This window comes from Synchiropus splendidus, chromosome 5, assembly GCF_027744825.2.
Source record: "Synchiropus splendidus isolate RoL2022-P1 chromosome 5, RoL_Sspl_1.0, whole genome shotgun sequence".
NCBI lineage: Eukaryota > Metazoa > Chordata > Actinopteri > Syngnathiformes > Callionymidae > Synchiropus > Synchiropus splendidus.
The window spans coordinates 17,921,198-17,938,979 of NC_071338.1; the positions used below are offsets into that span (position 1 = coordinate 17,921,198).

Below are 17,782 nucleotides of genomic sequence, written 5' to 3' on the forward strand. Positions count from 1 at the left end.
TTTGTCGACCTTGTTCAACCATTTGTCTTGTCTAATGATATTTGCAGTATTTGAAGTGGGAGCTCACACCAGGGCCCCGGCGTAGCTGTGGAGCCTGTCTTCAACGTAATCTGTAAAAAGCAGCGAGTCAGGCAGCGCTAATGGCCGCTCCTGCTGTCCTACCTACGTGTTTTAACACGATACACATGTGCGGACACTTAGCTCTCCGCCATTACGGAATTTTCATGTCAACCAAAAGATAAGGCGGTTAATCTGGATCGGGATCTGAGGCTTCACTCTCGGCAGGCCTGTCTCCTGCCTGCTGCGTTATATCCCTCTCACTGAACTGTAAATAAATGCTAACAAGATTATCAGATTCCCCCTTTGTGCAGGGCACAAGGTGAGTTGTAGATAGCATTACTTCAATGCTGTTAAATCCCTGGAAAATAAATTGGTCACATCTATCCCCAGTAACTCCAACTGTACTGACGATAAATTCCATTTTCACTATACTACCTGCATGTCACATCTCACAACCACAGTAATGCTCTTGGTAGTGACCAATTTCCATGCTGGTTTTAATGAAGCAAGTTTCTTTAAACGTCTCTTTGGCCTCGGAGAAGAAGCTTGGCGGCAGGTAGCCTGGCTCTCAGCTGTTACAAGTGCCCACGTATGAGGAGCTGGTCTATGGTGGAAGACCCGCCTTTTTTTCCCTGACTCAAACAACAGGTCCTGGATAGAGGACAGATTAAAGCAAATGATTCCCTCAGCAATAATACAATAATACTTTGAATAATCTGCCTGTTTTTGCCCGGATTTTTCTCTTTCCTGACCAAGTATGGTAGACGCCCGATTATTGGAAGATTGTCTCACCGGAGAATCCTATGTTGAGAGTGAATTTATCCCGATGATTGGCTGTAAAAACGGTCAAAGCCTTCGATCATAAATATTAAACATGTTTAATATTGCCGACCAAAAATCTTAATGTGTGGGGAGAGACAATCGCTCCTGCCAAGAACTGTGATGTGTAAAGGAACGGAGCCAATCTAGAAGTTTCAAGAGAAAGAAGGAAACAATTGGGGAAGTTTGGACATTTGTTGAATTGACGGTGGTAAAAATTTCATTTTAATAATCAAAAGTTAATCTCACTCCATTCTGCAGCCGCCCTCATCTGGTCCATCCCTTCGTACATGTATCGCGGTTAAGCCCGCATCAAAACGCAGGTCAGCAATCCTAAAGTGCCCGATTTCAAAGTATATGACCCGGTGTGTGTATTGTTGAAAGAAATCCAACTGGTTGCTCATGATCATCGTGGGTGGATCGATTGATTCATGCCTAATAAGTCGCAGAGGAAGACATCAACACTGGATGAAAAAGTCCACTTGATAACACTTGTTATTGTTTAACTGCTAAGAAATGATCACGGAGGACCTCTGATGAGTTCAAGTCACACTCAGGGTTGACTGCATGGACCACTGTTTTAAAACTGAGAGTCTGACTGTGTTTCGCTGCCATGGAATCTGTTGACGTGCAGATACTGAACTGATATGGATGAGGCTGCTGACGTTGGCGTCACATGCCCCGAGATGCGCAGACAGTACTGTAGAGTGAGATGAGGAGACCTATTCCTGCAGGGCGCTGGTGTTCCAAGAGCTGGATAAGACTTTTCCTAGCTTCACCTGCTGGCTCCTCTTGACTGCTCACAAACAGAATCTTTGCGCAGGTCCTGAGGCACATAATGTAGGATGTGATGCAGCTCCATGTTTTCTTCACACTGCCTACTCTGGACCCTAAATAAATTATATAACTATATATATATATATATATATATATGTTTTCTTTAAATATAGGTTGAAATCTCCCAAAAATGATGTACAAATTGAGGAAATCTATAACACCAGTATAAATTTGAATGAAGACCTATTAACTCCAAAGGTAACAACAAGAAATAGAGCTGGCCTGGTCGTATACCGCCAAACACAATCTCCGCAATGAGAATTTTGCATCTCACGATAAATTTGATAAACGCCAAGGCACACTTGCTGCATTGGACGTGGTTTTTGGTTCACGATTGTAGTTTCAAGCTCATTTTTAATACAGGAAACCTTTGATGAGGACACTGGTCGACTCTGAGTCTCTGGATCTGTGTTTATTTTATTAGATGGAGTGGTCCTCATAGGTTCTCTGACGCGGTCGTCTGCCTCGGTTCATATCGACACCATTGGTGTCTCCCGCTGTGCTGGCGCCTCGGCGACACACCGTGTTGAAAATTGGTGGATATTGGATGGAGATCTGCTCCAGTATTGGCAGCATCGTCCTCTTCCGTGTCCCCGATTCGGGTTCACTGATCGTGGACACACACTCACAGGCAGTGCTAATGCTACACCTCGGCATCAGTTAGGGCCCATCAACAAATTCTAAAACAGTCAAAGTATTACTGATATCTTCAATAAGGCAATGAAAAACAACCATTTTTGGAGATAGAATTGTGAAAAGGTTTTTCATGAGATACAGCAGACAGATGAATTTAACCAACAACCTTTATTGTAATATATTATTTTTTGTCCTGTCCATATCGCCAATCTCTGCTCTACATGTAATTGTGCACATAGTCAATTCAAATGTTAAATGGATGTCTACGCATTGAATCTAGCGATGCAGAAACTCCTCCACTCAACAGCTGTCTGTTCTATATAGTATCAGCCGGCCCATATTTTCCTGGCCAGTTTCATTCACAAGGTTCATGTTTTCATTGAAATAAATATCTTAAATATTAATATGTATATAATAATAATGATATAATAATGAATGCTTGGACAAATCTATACCTTGACTTGCCACAAAAACAGATGTCTGCAGCACAGCCTCTAGACACACAATTTACAGTCCTGTAGTTTACTGTGTTAGAAAATACATACAAACAATCACACATATCATGCAACAAAAAATGTGGTGTGTTAATTATCCATCTATCAAAATTACCATCGGCTTTTTGACTGTAATTGTGTTCTTCAACGGATAACACAGGCTGCAATAGTTTGCTGCCGTTGTGGACATGGTGTTTTGAAGGGTTTGACTGAACACTGTCTACTTTTAATGTTGAATAGGAAGGCACATTGCAGCCAGACAAATCAATGTCAACTGGGTTTCAAATACTTCCATATCTGGAATTGTTCCAGAAATATTGAGATCTATACAGGAACACCCTGAGAACTGAGCCCCCTGCTGTTCGCCAGCTGACGTACAACTGCTCCACGAAGAACCCATGCTGTCATGTAGCAAGGTTTGCAGATGACCAGCAGTGCTGGGGTCCATGGACAACAATGATGAGAGTGAATACAGAGAGCATGTGGCACACCGGGATCACTGGAGTAGAAAAATAGCCTCTGCATCAATGTGGAGAAAAAAAAAATAGATATTGTCGACAGAAGTAGCAGGCATCATCCCTCTCCCCTGCACCTCCATGAGCAGCTGCGGACCTCATCTGGAGCACATGCCCTGCCTGGTCTTGTTGCTGGACTCGATGGATCAGCCCTGTCCTTCCACAGTAATGTGATGTGAGCATCCTCAGCTACTGCATCACCAAGTGGCATAGGAGCTACTCTGCAATGGAGAAGGCTATGCAGATGGTCCAGAGCAGAACTACTTGACTATGGATTGTCCCCACAGCTAGCTGAACCGTGGGTAGCACATCCTTAACTGTACTATCGGCCTCATTATAGTTATATATTTTTGCTTTTTTCGCTCATTGCTGGGCCTCAGAAACTTGTCTCTCTTCGTGCTGGCTGTAAATATCCCTTGAATCCTTGACTAGAGCAGTTCTGTAAGCATATGCTGGATGGAATCTAAAGGCAAGCATGAATACGGAGGCTGACAGGCCAATTATCAGATGTACTCCTTCTGCCTCCCCGCCCCTGACAGGAAGCAGATGTGAGATTCCTGTCGCTTTCACTCAAGCCTGCGCAATGACATGGCTGAACAACAAAAGCCACAGCCTTCACAGTGTATCAAGATGGACAGAGCTGCACTGTAAACCCTGACTTGTCATGCGCTTCTGTTCAATGCTGTTTCGTATTAAAGGGTTTGAAGTTACAGTTTGGGACCGTGTGGGAAGGCAGCGCATTCATTCAGCTCAGAATTTACATTCCTGCCAAGCACCTATTTGTTGTCAATCTGAGCATCGGGTGCGCTGACTTGTGTGGCTGGGACCTTTTAGTGCATTCACACACAAAAAATTTGACATGTCACTGACATTTTGACGGGCATGACAAGAACATGCTCACATTTGAAGTCATCCTCAGTTCTATTCACCAAGATGTGTGAATCATATGGAGTCACGCCCTCAAGCTTCAATACTGCTTTTGAGTCTCGATGTTGTCCACAATGACTGACTATTACTTTGTTGTTGCTTGCAGGTGAATGTAGTTCCAGCTTGCTTGCGGGCTCTGACAAGGATGCTTTACTGTCCGTACTGTCGCAGCATGCCGGGACTGAAGCCGTGTCCCAACTACTGTCAAAACGTGATGAGGGGCTGCCTGGCAAACCAGGCCGACCTGGACACCGAATGGAATCTCTTCATTGGTAATTAAAAGTTTTTTCATTATTCATTGAGTCATTGATGTTTCTCATGTTCAATACATGTACGCGCCAGTTTGGTGTACAAAGCAAGTGCATTTGCAACACTTTCCACCTGTTTTTATCTCTGTAAATCTGATGCAGTCTTCCTGTAATGATGTGGTCAGATTATACCATATCAGCCCGATGTTTTCCCGAGTATGTTGTGACTGACGCCTTGACATCATCGGATCAGATTTAGAACGGTGGCGCACGACATTGACGGGCAGAGGAGAGGGTCTGGTCATGCGACCTACTTTCCTACCTGTCGGTTGCAACCTTCAACGACATCCATACAAAGAGTGTGGCTTCTCAAATTTATGTCGAGAGTCGGATGGAGATTCCAACACCATCTGAACAAGCCCAGAAACTCACTCTACGACTGTTGCCATGGAGATCTCAAACACGATAAAGAAGCCCTGGGTGCACCCATGGTCACAGTGTGACATGGTGAATCATAAACGTCAATGACACAAAAGTGTGGCAGAATAAATCATAACATCTTTGGTGAACGTCATGAAGATTGTGTAATCTGACCCAGCCATCAAACAGATTTTATTTTTAGCATTTTATTTATATATATATTTATTATATTTATTAATCCTTTTTTTTCTCAATTTATTTTTATTTTATTGTAAAAATTTTATCAATTTATTTTTATTTATTTTATTTATTTATCAGAGCCAATAAGGCTATCAAAACAATACTTTTATTTTTCATTATAGCATACCTTAAATGAAATAATCAGTGTCAAAATGAAATTTTGTGACATTATTCTGTGCTTTTACCTATAAGATGTTAGGAAATTGTTTTTCATTTTAACCCAGGCTCTCTCTTCATACAGTCACACAACCAATAGAAAGTTAAGAACGTGACTTTTGGTGTGTCTGGACTGTGCCACTTACATTCTGTATGGGATCTGTCTTTGAAGGAGTGTATTGAAGTTTGCATGCTACTTCTTAAAGGCGCCTTTTTATCGGACTTGCGGGAATTCAATAGAATGTGCCAGTTCAATGCAGCCCTGACGGATTTTCGGAGACAAAACAGAAATCTTATTTGTGCCACCCTACTCTCGCTTCCCTCCAATTTGAAATGTTGTTTTCTATTGCTGGAGCCCTGACGTATAGCGCTTCAAGCATTGGTCCCTGCTGTTTGGGTTTGATAGAGGAGAGCTGATCTTAGGCAAACACATTTTCTATGGTGTTTCCCGCTGAGCGTGGTGAGTAATAAAGAGCCTCAGTTAGACTGCAAGTAGCTTGTAGCTGTAAGACCCTCCTGCTCAATGGAACCCACGAAGGCGGATAGATTGTTCCCTCTGGATCTTCTGTAGGTCGGTGCTATTTTGTCTTTTCTTTTTTTTACTGCTGAACACTTCTGCCCAATGACTGGGAATGCTTTTTAAATGGAACAACACAGTTTGAACGACATTCTCAAAGAGTGAACTTTTGTGAGCTTTTGGCTGATTTGTGATGAGCCTGTCATGGAGGGCACCCATAGCGCTTCATGTTTGAAGTCTCAGATCAGCAGAGGCCTCTGTTGCTGAATGAGATGTCTCAGCTTTATGACACGTGCTAAAAAGTTAGTGTCTTGAGGAGTTGTGAAAAAGCAAATCCATCGCTGTAAAGGGATGTGGAGGTTGACAGTAATAGAAAAGGCAACAGAGCGATGAATCTCTGTTTTGTTTTTTCTTGGGTTTTTTTTTTTAAGAACGACAGTGTTGAGGTGACTGGTCTGTTTTTTTTTTGTTTTTGTTTTGTTTTATTGTTTTTGTTCTGTTAGCATGTATTTTTATAACTCAGGGATAAATTATACAACAAATTCTTTGGCGTTCTCTGACATTATCTTCAGATGAAGAACATCAACTTGCTTACTATGCAGCCTGCAAGAAATATTGATTTGCCTTTCAGAGAGAACCTCTAAATGTACCTCAGCTCAATTCCTGCCACTGAAGCACATCTTTGCGGCGCAGAAAATTATGGATTTGCGTGCACAAAGTCCCTGTCATCTCTTCACATCATCTGACACAGGACGGGGCTGGGTTAGAGGCTGCAGCTTCCATTTTAAAAGAACGCTCAGTGGCATTGCTCGGGGAGTTGGTCCATGCTTTAAATGTCACCATCAATACTATTGAATGGAAAGACCACAGGAGAGAAGAGATGGCATTTTGTTTGGAGTTTGACATCATTGGAAATGTATGCTGAATATACGTACATATTGCTTGTTGGAACTTCAGTGAGACAGATGTAGGGTGGAAAGAACAGTTCTTCGGTTGAAGTGTGTAAGGGTGACTGATATTGCATCTTAAAATAGTTAATGACTTATTCTAATTACATATTAATGGCAGTTCAACAATTTATATGATTATGTTTTAGAATTTTGCTTTTTTTTTCAATGCGTCAAGCAATGTAGAAGCATGATAGGAACACAATTTCTGAAGAAAAAAATTCAGGGATGATTTTAGAAATACATACAGAATGGTACTTTAAAATGGAGTTAAAGACACTGATAAATAATAGTACACAATGCAGTGAGAATGAGATCAATAGTGAATGTAAGAAATTATTAATACGTGTGTTTTTGGTTAAAAAATAGCTTAACATGGGTAGAAAACTGGTATTTTGAAACATCAGACGGAATTTTATAGTTTGTAGTTTGTAACATTCCATTCATGTTCTGACTATTTTGACACTGTTTATGACATTCCTAATGAAAGAAATACTCTATACTGCATTACATGGTAATGTAAATTGTGATGAATTGCTATTGCTGTATGGTTTTTAGTCAGCCCACAATATGCTGGTGGTTTCAGTTTCAGTTGCTGGTGGTCAAGTTTTTGTGTTAACTGTTGAACTGCTCCCTCAAGCACAACACACAGGCTTCTGGTTATCAAGTGTCTGATTCATTTCGGTTTATTCATCCATTAACCATCAGTTCATTCATGATCAGTTCTTGATCAAGTGCTTCACCAGCTAGAGAAATGTTTGTACTACATCAACATCTACAACATGTTAACGTCCGTCATTATGACGTCGTACAAATACCAGTCCATATTCTTCACATTGAAACATGCCTTCCACAGATGTGCTTGAAGACACAACAGACACAATCACTGAAGACGAAAACTTCTCCCTTCCTCTCTTCAACAACAGACATCACACTTGTTTTCTGCTGTGTGTTGAAAGTGGTGATAAAAGATCACGGTGACTGTCATCCCGGTGGCTTTAAAAATAATCCCTGTGATAAAACAACCGTGACAACATGGAGACAGCATGTGTATTTACCTCAGACAAAGCTGCCAAACAAGGAAGTCACGCTACAACAGTCAGGTCGCTTGCACGAGTTCATAGGCTGTTTAAATGAACAAAGAGTTGTTTGTTTACAACTGATTATCCTTTGTGTCTTTCATCTTAAAAAAAAAAGTGCACACATTGATATCCCTAACAAGATCGTGAATACCATCTGCTATACAGTAATTACAGTGATTATCCTCATAAGTTACATTGTTCATTTCAGGATAAAAATGCTTACGTAGAAGTAAATATCTGTTTGAGCTTTTGGATGAAATAAGACTGGTAAATGTGGTGTGTTTTGAGTGGTTCGGCGTTGCTGTGCTTTTGACCTTCCACAATGGAGCGTTAAATTGGTGCTCACAACAGCCACACACAGTTACTGTACTGATGTGATGCAGGATTGATCTGACAGTCATTATTCATTTATTCTAGCTGCGACCTTATGCATTTTATGCAGTCATGACAAATAATTTAATGGCAGAATGGCGTCACATAAGAAAAAAAATATATCATGAGGTCTTTCTCAATTGTTTTTAAATATATAGATATCAATTAGAAACAGTTTTGAGGCAAAATCCCTGCATATTTAGTGAAGGCAGGCAAAAAATATATAGTTAGTAGTTTCATAAAATAACTTGTCACACAGACAACACTTGCAAAACATCACCTGGCTGGGCCATTAGTGGATTAATATCACATTTTTATTCTTTCTTTTACAGTCATTATCATTCTTTTTATTCTAGGATGAGGTTATGGGAGCCACGTCTTAGCTGCAGTGGTGGACACCCTGAGCAGTGAGCCCAAAAAACATCTATGGGCATTTAGACCTACTCACAATCACCTATTAACTGCTGCATATTTTTGGACTGTGGGATGAAACCAGAGTTCCCATGGCAGGTCTTTGCAAGGACTAGCAGAACATACCGTACATTCAAAGGTTCTAGTGAACCAACAATCACACGCTGGACTCGGAACTGAGACCTTGCTGCTCGGAGGCTTCTGCACTGACTGCCTGTCCAGTGTGATATTTTTTAGCCTCAGAAGGTTAGTAAAGCCTAAGTCATGTCCTCTGAAGCAACTGCAATATCAATGCCTTTGTGTGTGTGTGTGCCTTTGCATATTCTTGTAAAGAGAATATCGCCAAGGATGGAGTGACGTTAACCATCCGTCACCAGCTATTGTGACAAATTAGCCAGCGCCACATCGTGACACGCGTATCATTATCATCTTTCTTGTCAGCACCTTGTTCAGATGCTTTGCCTCAAAGGGGCTCCGGAGAGTCTTTGTACTTCCTGATGGAGTTTTGCAGTAAAAAGCCATTTCGGGTTTCGGAAAGGAACAGAATAAATGGACGAGATGAGTTGAACTTCATCACATCACCAACTTTAAGTTACAACCAGTCCAGTGAATATAGCAGATTCCTGACTGAAGTTACTGGGAGGACTTCAGTTAAAGATCTCTCCTAGTCACACTGCTGAAAACCGACCAAATTCAAAATGCAAGTGAAGCATGAAGATGTTCGACTGTCAATTGGAAGTCTCTTGGGTGGTCAAAAACCTCGGAGTGGAAAAGCCTCAGGGATCAAGGCTCTCCGTCCAGAATACAGAACAGGCTTGTGAGACAGCCATGGTTAATGCTGTTCTCCACCAAGTAGACAGTTACAAATGACAAACTGGGCCGCTGGGTCTCATCCTTTACTAATTACCATAGCAACGCACCGTTCATCTTGCCTGCGCAGTGTGTACTTCTGCAGAAGAGGATCAGACTGTTTTGAGAAACCCAGATTCAGGAGCAAACATGCCGTTACCCCACTGACTCAACCATTCATTTCACACATATAAAGGTTTCCAGGGAGAAGTTTTGTGTCCAGTGTGATTGTCTGAGTCAGTGTTTTTCAACTGGTAATGTGCCGCAGGAAATGAGCCTGTTTCACCCAATCTGTCCGGAGATGGAGGTGGACAATATGATGACATTAAATAACAAGCAATTAGAACGTGTTGGCGATACACCAAGGTGAGGAGATCACATGTTCTTTCAATACACTATAGATCTGTGCTGACGTGACTCAAAAGTCAAATGTGCAACTTCAAGAATGATGGATTGTTCTTTGGCGGACCCGCGACACCAGGATAAGACAGTCTGCTCTGCAGAGCTAACAGAACTAACATACGTCTCTCTTCAAAACTTTATTGACAAAGTATATGAAACAAATGCGCTCCAGAATGTGAAACTCAAAAGAATCATTGTTGTTATGAAGCAAGTTGAGGCAAAAAATGTTAGACATGTCTGGAAATTCCTCAAACTAGAATAAAATCATTCAAAAGACATTGTGATAAAATGGAAACAGTTATTAATAATTAATAAATAAACTCATGATGTATTTTTGCCATATTGCCCACCCCTTTCTGGAAATATATTTTAAACAAATAAGTTTTTTTTTTTTTTGTTCCTGCAAATAACATGCTAAAATAGGCAAGTGTCAGTAGCTACAATTTTTCACAATTGTGTTTCCGAGGTTCCGTTGGTGGTAAACCTCAGGAGTTTTTCAATGAACAAAGTTGCCCTGAAAAACAATTATCCAAGTTTACAATGTACATTGTCAAACAGTTACCGTGACAAGACACTTTAAATGATTGGTATCCCATTGGAGTATGTCTGATGGCATGGCAACTATTTTCTGTTGCACAAATACACGTACTATAAAGGCACTCAAGAGAGCGCATTCCTCCACCTTACAACTAATTTCAGCCCACAATGGTTGTTTTGCGTTTGTTTTATTTTTTTTAATTGAAATATCATTGAACACAATGAGCTCAATTGTACAGTAGGTGGCAGTATCATCACTGAACCCATGTAACTTTTGTGTTTTGTGTGTGTATGATTACCTATTAGCGCTACATAGAGGAGAAACATTCAAACTCACACGGAGTAAAAAAATTCTACACAATCGATAAATGAAAATTGACGTCCATCACACCTTGAAGGTGAACAGCTCAGTCAGTCAAATTGCTTTTTTGAGTTACCACGTCTGGGTTATGGAGATGCAAATTGGAATTTCTGATGCAGCTCTTCAAACTTATTACATTAATAATTTGCTTTTCGACTTTCAGAATGTAGCCTTAGCCCAGGTAATGATATCTTAACGGTTCATCCATGGACAGTTACACTACTGGGGTATGAGTCATGTCTACTCCCCAGGTGAAACGGGCTGCTCACATGAGCATTTTAGTCTGAGGCCCCATCTTGATTTCTCACATTAGAAATATCATTATCAAGTCTTTTTTTTTTTTTTTTTTTTTTGCTGAGTCTCTGGATGCATCATACGTCCGACTGTCTTTCTGCTCTGATGCACATTTTCAAAGCACCATCATAAGTCAAGGCGAATCTTTTAGATGACATTTTTAAAACTGACGTCTGACATAGATTTGTGTTCACATGATCTGCGCTGTAAATGTCAGATAATTGTGGAACAAAAGGTGTACAGTGACACCATTACCTGAAATCCATACAAGGACTGCTGATGGAGCCCTTGAAGACCTAATAATATGTGGAGCAGATGCTCTTAATGAGGAGTCATTTGCCATTGTATTCCCTCACTTCACACACTTTGCCGTGTCTTTGAACTCGCATTATTTATCATAATTAAGCTATAAGCTGCTTCTGGCCACAGCTGAGTTCTTTGACACTACAGTGTAAGTGATCCTCATTGATTTTATTTGCTCATTTCTTTTTAATTGCATGGATTCTGTCCCAGTGTAATTGGATCTCACCACAACCCCCTCCTTTGTGAGAATTGAAGCCAATCGTTTTTTTTTTGTTTTTTTTCTCACCGACAGCGATGGAGAATTATGAGGACAGATATGCCTGCCAAAGCTTTCATTTAAATGCTATAGATGGCTCGCTGCAAAACTAAGCACACAATCTGTCATACTGGATCCTGGTGTCTTCATGCCTGATCTAAACGCAGTGTTTTCATAAATGATCACCTTTTTGTGTCAAGCTGAGTATTTAAAAACAAAAGGCTTTTCTTTTAAATGATAATCGTCATCTTAAGTAGCATTTTTTACCTGTATATGCATTTTTGCTATGTGCTATTCACAGTTCATATTCTTGCATCTACTCTACTACTGACACGACTGTTACCTGCCTGCAATTTGCTTTGTAATATGATTTTTTTCTTCAAAAAATATATTTTTTGAAGAAAAAAAATATTTCAGCTTGACCTTAAATCTAGTACTAAAGTCAATTCAATCATAATTTTGACTTCTAGAATTTAAGGCCAGTGAAAATGTTTATTTGTTTACATTCAAGGATGTCAGCACTGTATTGTAAGTCTCTGGAAATTCCAAGCAAATGTCTTTTGGGGGCATGAGATGCGGTGGTTACGCTTATTTTAGTGTCTTTGGAGAGCAGAAAATTCATTCGTCAACCACTGCAAAATGTATATTGTTTGTTTGTTTTTCCAACTGATAAATTGGATTAATTCATTAGTCAAGACCAGACCTGGACAAAGTGCTGCCTGGGGGCCATATGTGGCCCTTTGCCTGTATTTTCACAGCCTTCATGAGGTCAGACTAAAACTATGCAACTGGTATGTCATACTTATTCATCATACTTAGTATTTTTTTTTCTTTTGTCTGTTTCTTCTTTTACCTATAGTTCAACTGTAAACATAACATTCTTGTTTGAAGACTAAAATTTCATTGTTTTTCCTTCTTTTCATTTGACATTTTTTGTTTTTCTTGTTCCTTGAATACATTGACAGAAAGTTTGGAAATGAATGGAATGAATGAATCTTTCTTCCAATGAACATCTGCGCCATGGATTTATATTCAAATGCTCCGCAGTATTTTTTGGCCCCTCACAACGGTCAGATTATAATGTGGCCCTGTAGGAAATGTAATTGCCACCTCTGGCCAAGACTGTTCAATTGTACTGATGTAGACTCTGAAATATGACATGCTGAAGGATCAGACAGCCACTCAAAGCTTCTTGCTTCCTTTTTTTTTTTCGTTTCATATATTGACTATACTGACATGACTGACCGTCTTGTTAAGTTATCCGTTTTAGCGCTGTCCTTGGTCCTGCCTTGTGCCAGATGTGTGTTTCACCATATCTGTGCAGCCACTCACCTAGAAGCCAGTCGATATACATCAGCACATAACACTTTGCTTCAGTTTAAGATGCACAGTTAGTACTCATCGTCTTAATGAGTTTGGCACACGACAATGTTTCCCCCTCGATGCCAAGGACAAATGTATTTTGTACGTGCAAACAAGATTGTGATTAGCATGGAATGCAACACTTGTGTGTATGCGTGTATGTGTTATGTAACAAATACTGTGATTGTAACATGACAGTTATGCACGACAACCAATCCAATAATAGTTTAAAATATTTGGCCACTAAAGACGCACCTGGGCTCATCTTGCTAAGAAGGTAACTGGCGTATCTGTCGGGTTAAAAATGCACAGAGATCTGCAAACAATCCTTAGTTTAGTCGCTGAGGTTATTGAGCAACATTGACAGCTGTAAGCACTTACAAGTCAGCAAATTCCTCCACACTAAGGATGTTGACACTGTGAAGCCAGTTATTTGACTCATTGCTGCAACTCAAATCTGTCTGTATCTGTGTGACCACATTAGAAGTCTGGAGCGGCACTTTAAGTCTAAATTGATGCTCGAGATCCGCAAAGATTTAGCTCCTAAAACATGTTGATTGGAACATCTGCGAGCCATTGTGTGAGAACAACTGCATCACTGCCCTGGTGATGCGGAGACACATGTTTGTAATCTTTCATTGCATGTCTCTAAGCCTCATTGTGCTGGGCCCCTGGGATCATTAGAGAAGGTCAGCGAACTCACAGGACTGTGCAGAGAGAAAAAGCTAATCCACAGCTTTTCCAGTTAGAGTCCTCGGGGCGTTCTCAGAGCATGAAATGATTACCAAAAGCAGCCGTCATTGAACATGTGAATTTGTTGGATCAGCTATGAGCTTTATGGAACGGCACTGCAGCAGCCTTCGTCGTCCAAGGGTCAGAAATGAATTATCATCCCAGTGACATGAAGCCAAATCCAAACCACAGACATTCCAAACGTGCCGTCCTCAGATTGTCACAAAAAGGTTCATCCTCGGATTGTATTGAAAAAATCAGTTCCTTCTCCAGGCTTTCATGGTCGACATGCAAACCCAAAACTTTTGTCTTTCTCGCCTAAGATTCCACAATATTTATTTATTTATTTATTGCTGTGTTTGCACCCGCATTCAAAATATTTTGGACCAAATGATCAAACCACTTGCTCAAGAAAAGTATACAAATTGGAGCACGTGCTAAAAATATTCCAATTTTCCCTCATTTCTCTCCGCCACTAACTCCTAAAAACACTTTTCCCAACATCCGTCCTCAGCTGACTCTTCACCTGCCTCTTACTTTCCCAGTACACACACAGTCTCTTTTGGTTCCATCCATCTTTCACTTTATTGCCACTTGTTCAACTCAAGCATTGCCATAGTTACCAGTAAAAAAAAAAAGCCATAATCCTCCTGGATTCACTTGTGTCTTAACAGTAACTATTTACAGTTTTGGAACTACATCGTGGGAGTCTATGGTAAATTCCCAACGACAATAAATGCTGAAAAAGGATGACGTAAAGGCATTAGTTTAGAATGAAATTGCCTGGTATTCAGTTTACCTTCAGCAAACATGGCACAACTTTCATCAACATGTAACACCCCATTCATGTATAATCACAGTTGTTGATGTAGAGTTTAGGAAAACTAATCTGACCACTGTACTGAAAGAAGAAGAGCGGAAGGGCAGCAGTAACTTTTGGTTGCTGGAGTGACCCATAGATTGGGTGGGAGCTCAGTCATTCAGCAGAGCCTCAAAGTATAAGCCCTGCTCCTCGGCATCGAGAGAAGTCAGTGTTATCTGCTTGGCTTTTTAGGGTGCCAACTGGACACCTACCTGATGGTCGTATTATTTTTCAACCTGGAAGGACACTTTTCATAGCCAAGATTTGTGGATTAGGATTCATGAATTATATCGCTCTTTATTGTACATCTATGTTTGAAGAACAACTGTTTTAAATTTGTCTTTATACTGACTCCAGTCGACACATTTTGTGTATCTGTACTTGAAGAACTTGGGAATGTGGCTCATGTGCTAGTATATGAGCCACATATATATATATATATATATATATATATATATATATATATATATATATATATATATATATATACTAGACTAAGACTTGGCTTAACTTGGACAGAACGTGGCTTGACTTGGAGACTGTGTCTTGACAACAAGACAAACCCATGACTAGACAAGACGGGACTCGACTGTTGCCTGACTTGACAAAACTTGACAAGAAGACGGTGGCATGACTGAGGACTTGACGAAACGTGACACACAGATGTGAGGGCAGATGAAAGTGCACCAACACTGGGACACAGGAAGGGAGGGGCAGATGAAGGTGAAACAAAGCATGACACCAGGGGCCATCAAATGAAGGAAGTAGAGGGGGACAAGGCCAATTCAGACGCGGCGCACACAGGAAGACCAGAGCAAGCCCACCAAAATAAAACAACCACAAAATTCAACTAGTGTGACACAAATATCAAATACAGAATTGTGAGTAAGTTGGAATGTTAAATACATTTAAATGAGCATCAAACCATGTAACAACAATACAAATTGTATTGTTGTTTTTTATTTTCCGATCGGAAACACAATACTAGCTTGTGTGCAGTGCAAGTTAGCGACTCTATTACTTTATCTCAGGCCAGGACGTCTTCTGAGAACAACCTCTGGGAGTTGAAATTCCCAGGGGACTGCAGGTAGTTGGATGGGGTACTTCAAAATCCCCAATGAAAATTCCCACATAATGTTGTGTTGGCAAACTTTCTGAAGGTCTTCACACACTGAGAACGGCAGATAAATAATGAATACGAGCGCAGCAGGCAGAATTGTTAATGCGTTAACAAAATGTTTGCGTCACTATTGCTGGCTAATTCACAGGTTCCTTCACGTACTTCTCTTTTTGTGTCTATTATTCAGTATCACTGACTTGGCTTCAATTTATCACAGCCAGAAAATGCAACAATAAATGAAGCTCCATATCACTGGTCGTCATTGATCCAGCAGACCTTCACTGACCTACAGCCCTCCATGTGTCACCACTTTGAAGGTGATTCCATTTAGATTTGAGCACTGTGCTCATTCAAATCCAGTCAGTAGTAATGACCTTGCATGAATCATTTGACTTTGACTGAACATCTTCAGACGGCAGTGTGATGAGTCATGATCAAATGTGGCAAACCCACCGACTCAATTAATATATCAAATTACATATTCAAACACATGAATGAATATTGTCATTAGAAGAGTCGATTTGATCCGACACCCGCGAAGCTGTTTTAGGCAGCAGTTGGTCAGAGCAGGTATGTTTTCAGCCTGGACAGCCGGCGACATCACAGGGCTGGGGCTGGCCTCCTGCGATGACCTGCAGTGAGCTCCTGATGGAAATCTAACCAAGCAGCACGTCCAATCTGAGACTCTGGGGTAAACAAACAAGAGTGTTCTTCAAAGACACAGACTGAGGTGGCGGCTCTGTTGGCGCAGCGCTGCAGCTGATGATTCGCATGGCAACAGGGTAGATGATGCATTAAACAAGGCGTTAATATCAGCCTCAACTGCCTGGATCACAAGGTCAGACTTTCATCATCACAAAGACATTTTGTGACTCAAACCAATTGCTGTTTTAATATATTAGCAGTAAAGCATTTTAATGCATGGAAAACTGTTTAAAAGATTCTTCAATATCACTATCATATTTTGTCCTGCTAAAGGAGACCTGGGCAAAGTGTGGAGCGGGGGCCATATGCGGCCCAATGCCTGTACTTTCATGGCCTTTTTGACGTCAGACTAAAACTAACTGATATGTTGTAATTTTTCTTACAATATATATTATCATATTTTTCTTTTATTTTTGGTACTTACTTTTGTAGTCACCGCCACCTCTTCAGCAGTAAATATAGCATGTTTTCGTTTTAAGACTAAAATTTTCTTCTTTTCATTCGCCATTTTTGTGGGTTTTTCTTTTTATCTGCAACGTCTGGTCCGTAGTTGTGTGGATTTATAGTCAAAATAAATACATATGAAATTAAACATTTCAATACGTTTATATTTACAGTCCTTGATACTTAAGTATGCATTTTGGATATTGTTCCACCGTATTTTGTAGTCATCGCTGTCTTTCTTTTGATGATAGCCCCTCACAACCGTTACAGTTTCTAATGTGTCCCTTTAGGAAATTGAATTGTCCACCTCTGTGCTAAAATATATTACTGACTAAAGATAACATTTGTCTATTCATCAGTGAACATTTCACTCATGTAAGTTACACTGTTGAAATAGCTACTTAAGTTCTGCATGTCCTCAGAACATATGCGATTCAGGAACTGCTGTAAATACATCATGTCTCACCGTTCACACAGCCGTACACATAACCCTCAATTCTTCAAAATAAAACGTCACCTTTCACTGGACCATACAGTCTGGGTCAGGTTTCACTTAGTCTGCTGCCTGTGCGGACCGGGAGCTGCCAGAGGCAAAATAATTCAATTACACCATGTTATTTACTGACTCACTTAGCCTGTCATGCACACGCACTGAAATGAATGGCAATACCAAGACAAACGCAACAAAATAAATGGCTTCCAAGGGAGTTCACTTTTTGGTAAAGAAACTGTACGCTCACCTCACTTCACTGACCGCAGTCAATCTATCGTCTCGGTGCAAGTTTAAGCACCTTGCCAGTTTCACCTGTCTACAAAAGTCTACTTAAGTCTACAAAAAAGCCTTGCATCAAACTATTTATTTAACATTGATAAG

General features: G+C 40.4%; 1 protein-coding gene across 2 annotated transcripts in view; it reads left to right on the forward strand.

The window, feature by feature from the left end:
- Positions 1–17,782, forward strand: part of LOC128758729 (glypican-6-like) — a 108,710-nt gene that overhangs the window by 65,285 nt on the left and 25,643 nt on the right. For both annotated transcript variants that reach the window (XM_053864998.1, XM_053864999.1), the window contains exon 4: positions 4,395–4,560. In XM_053864998.1, coding sequence (XP_053720973.1) covers positions 4,395–4,560 — 166 coding nt within the window. The remainder of the gene's footprint in view (positions 1–4,394; positions 4,561–17,782) is intronic.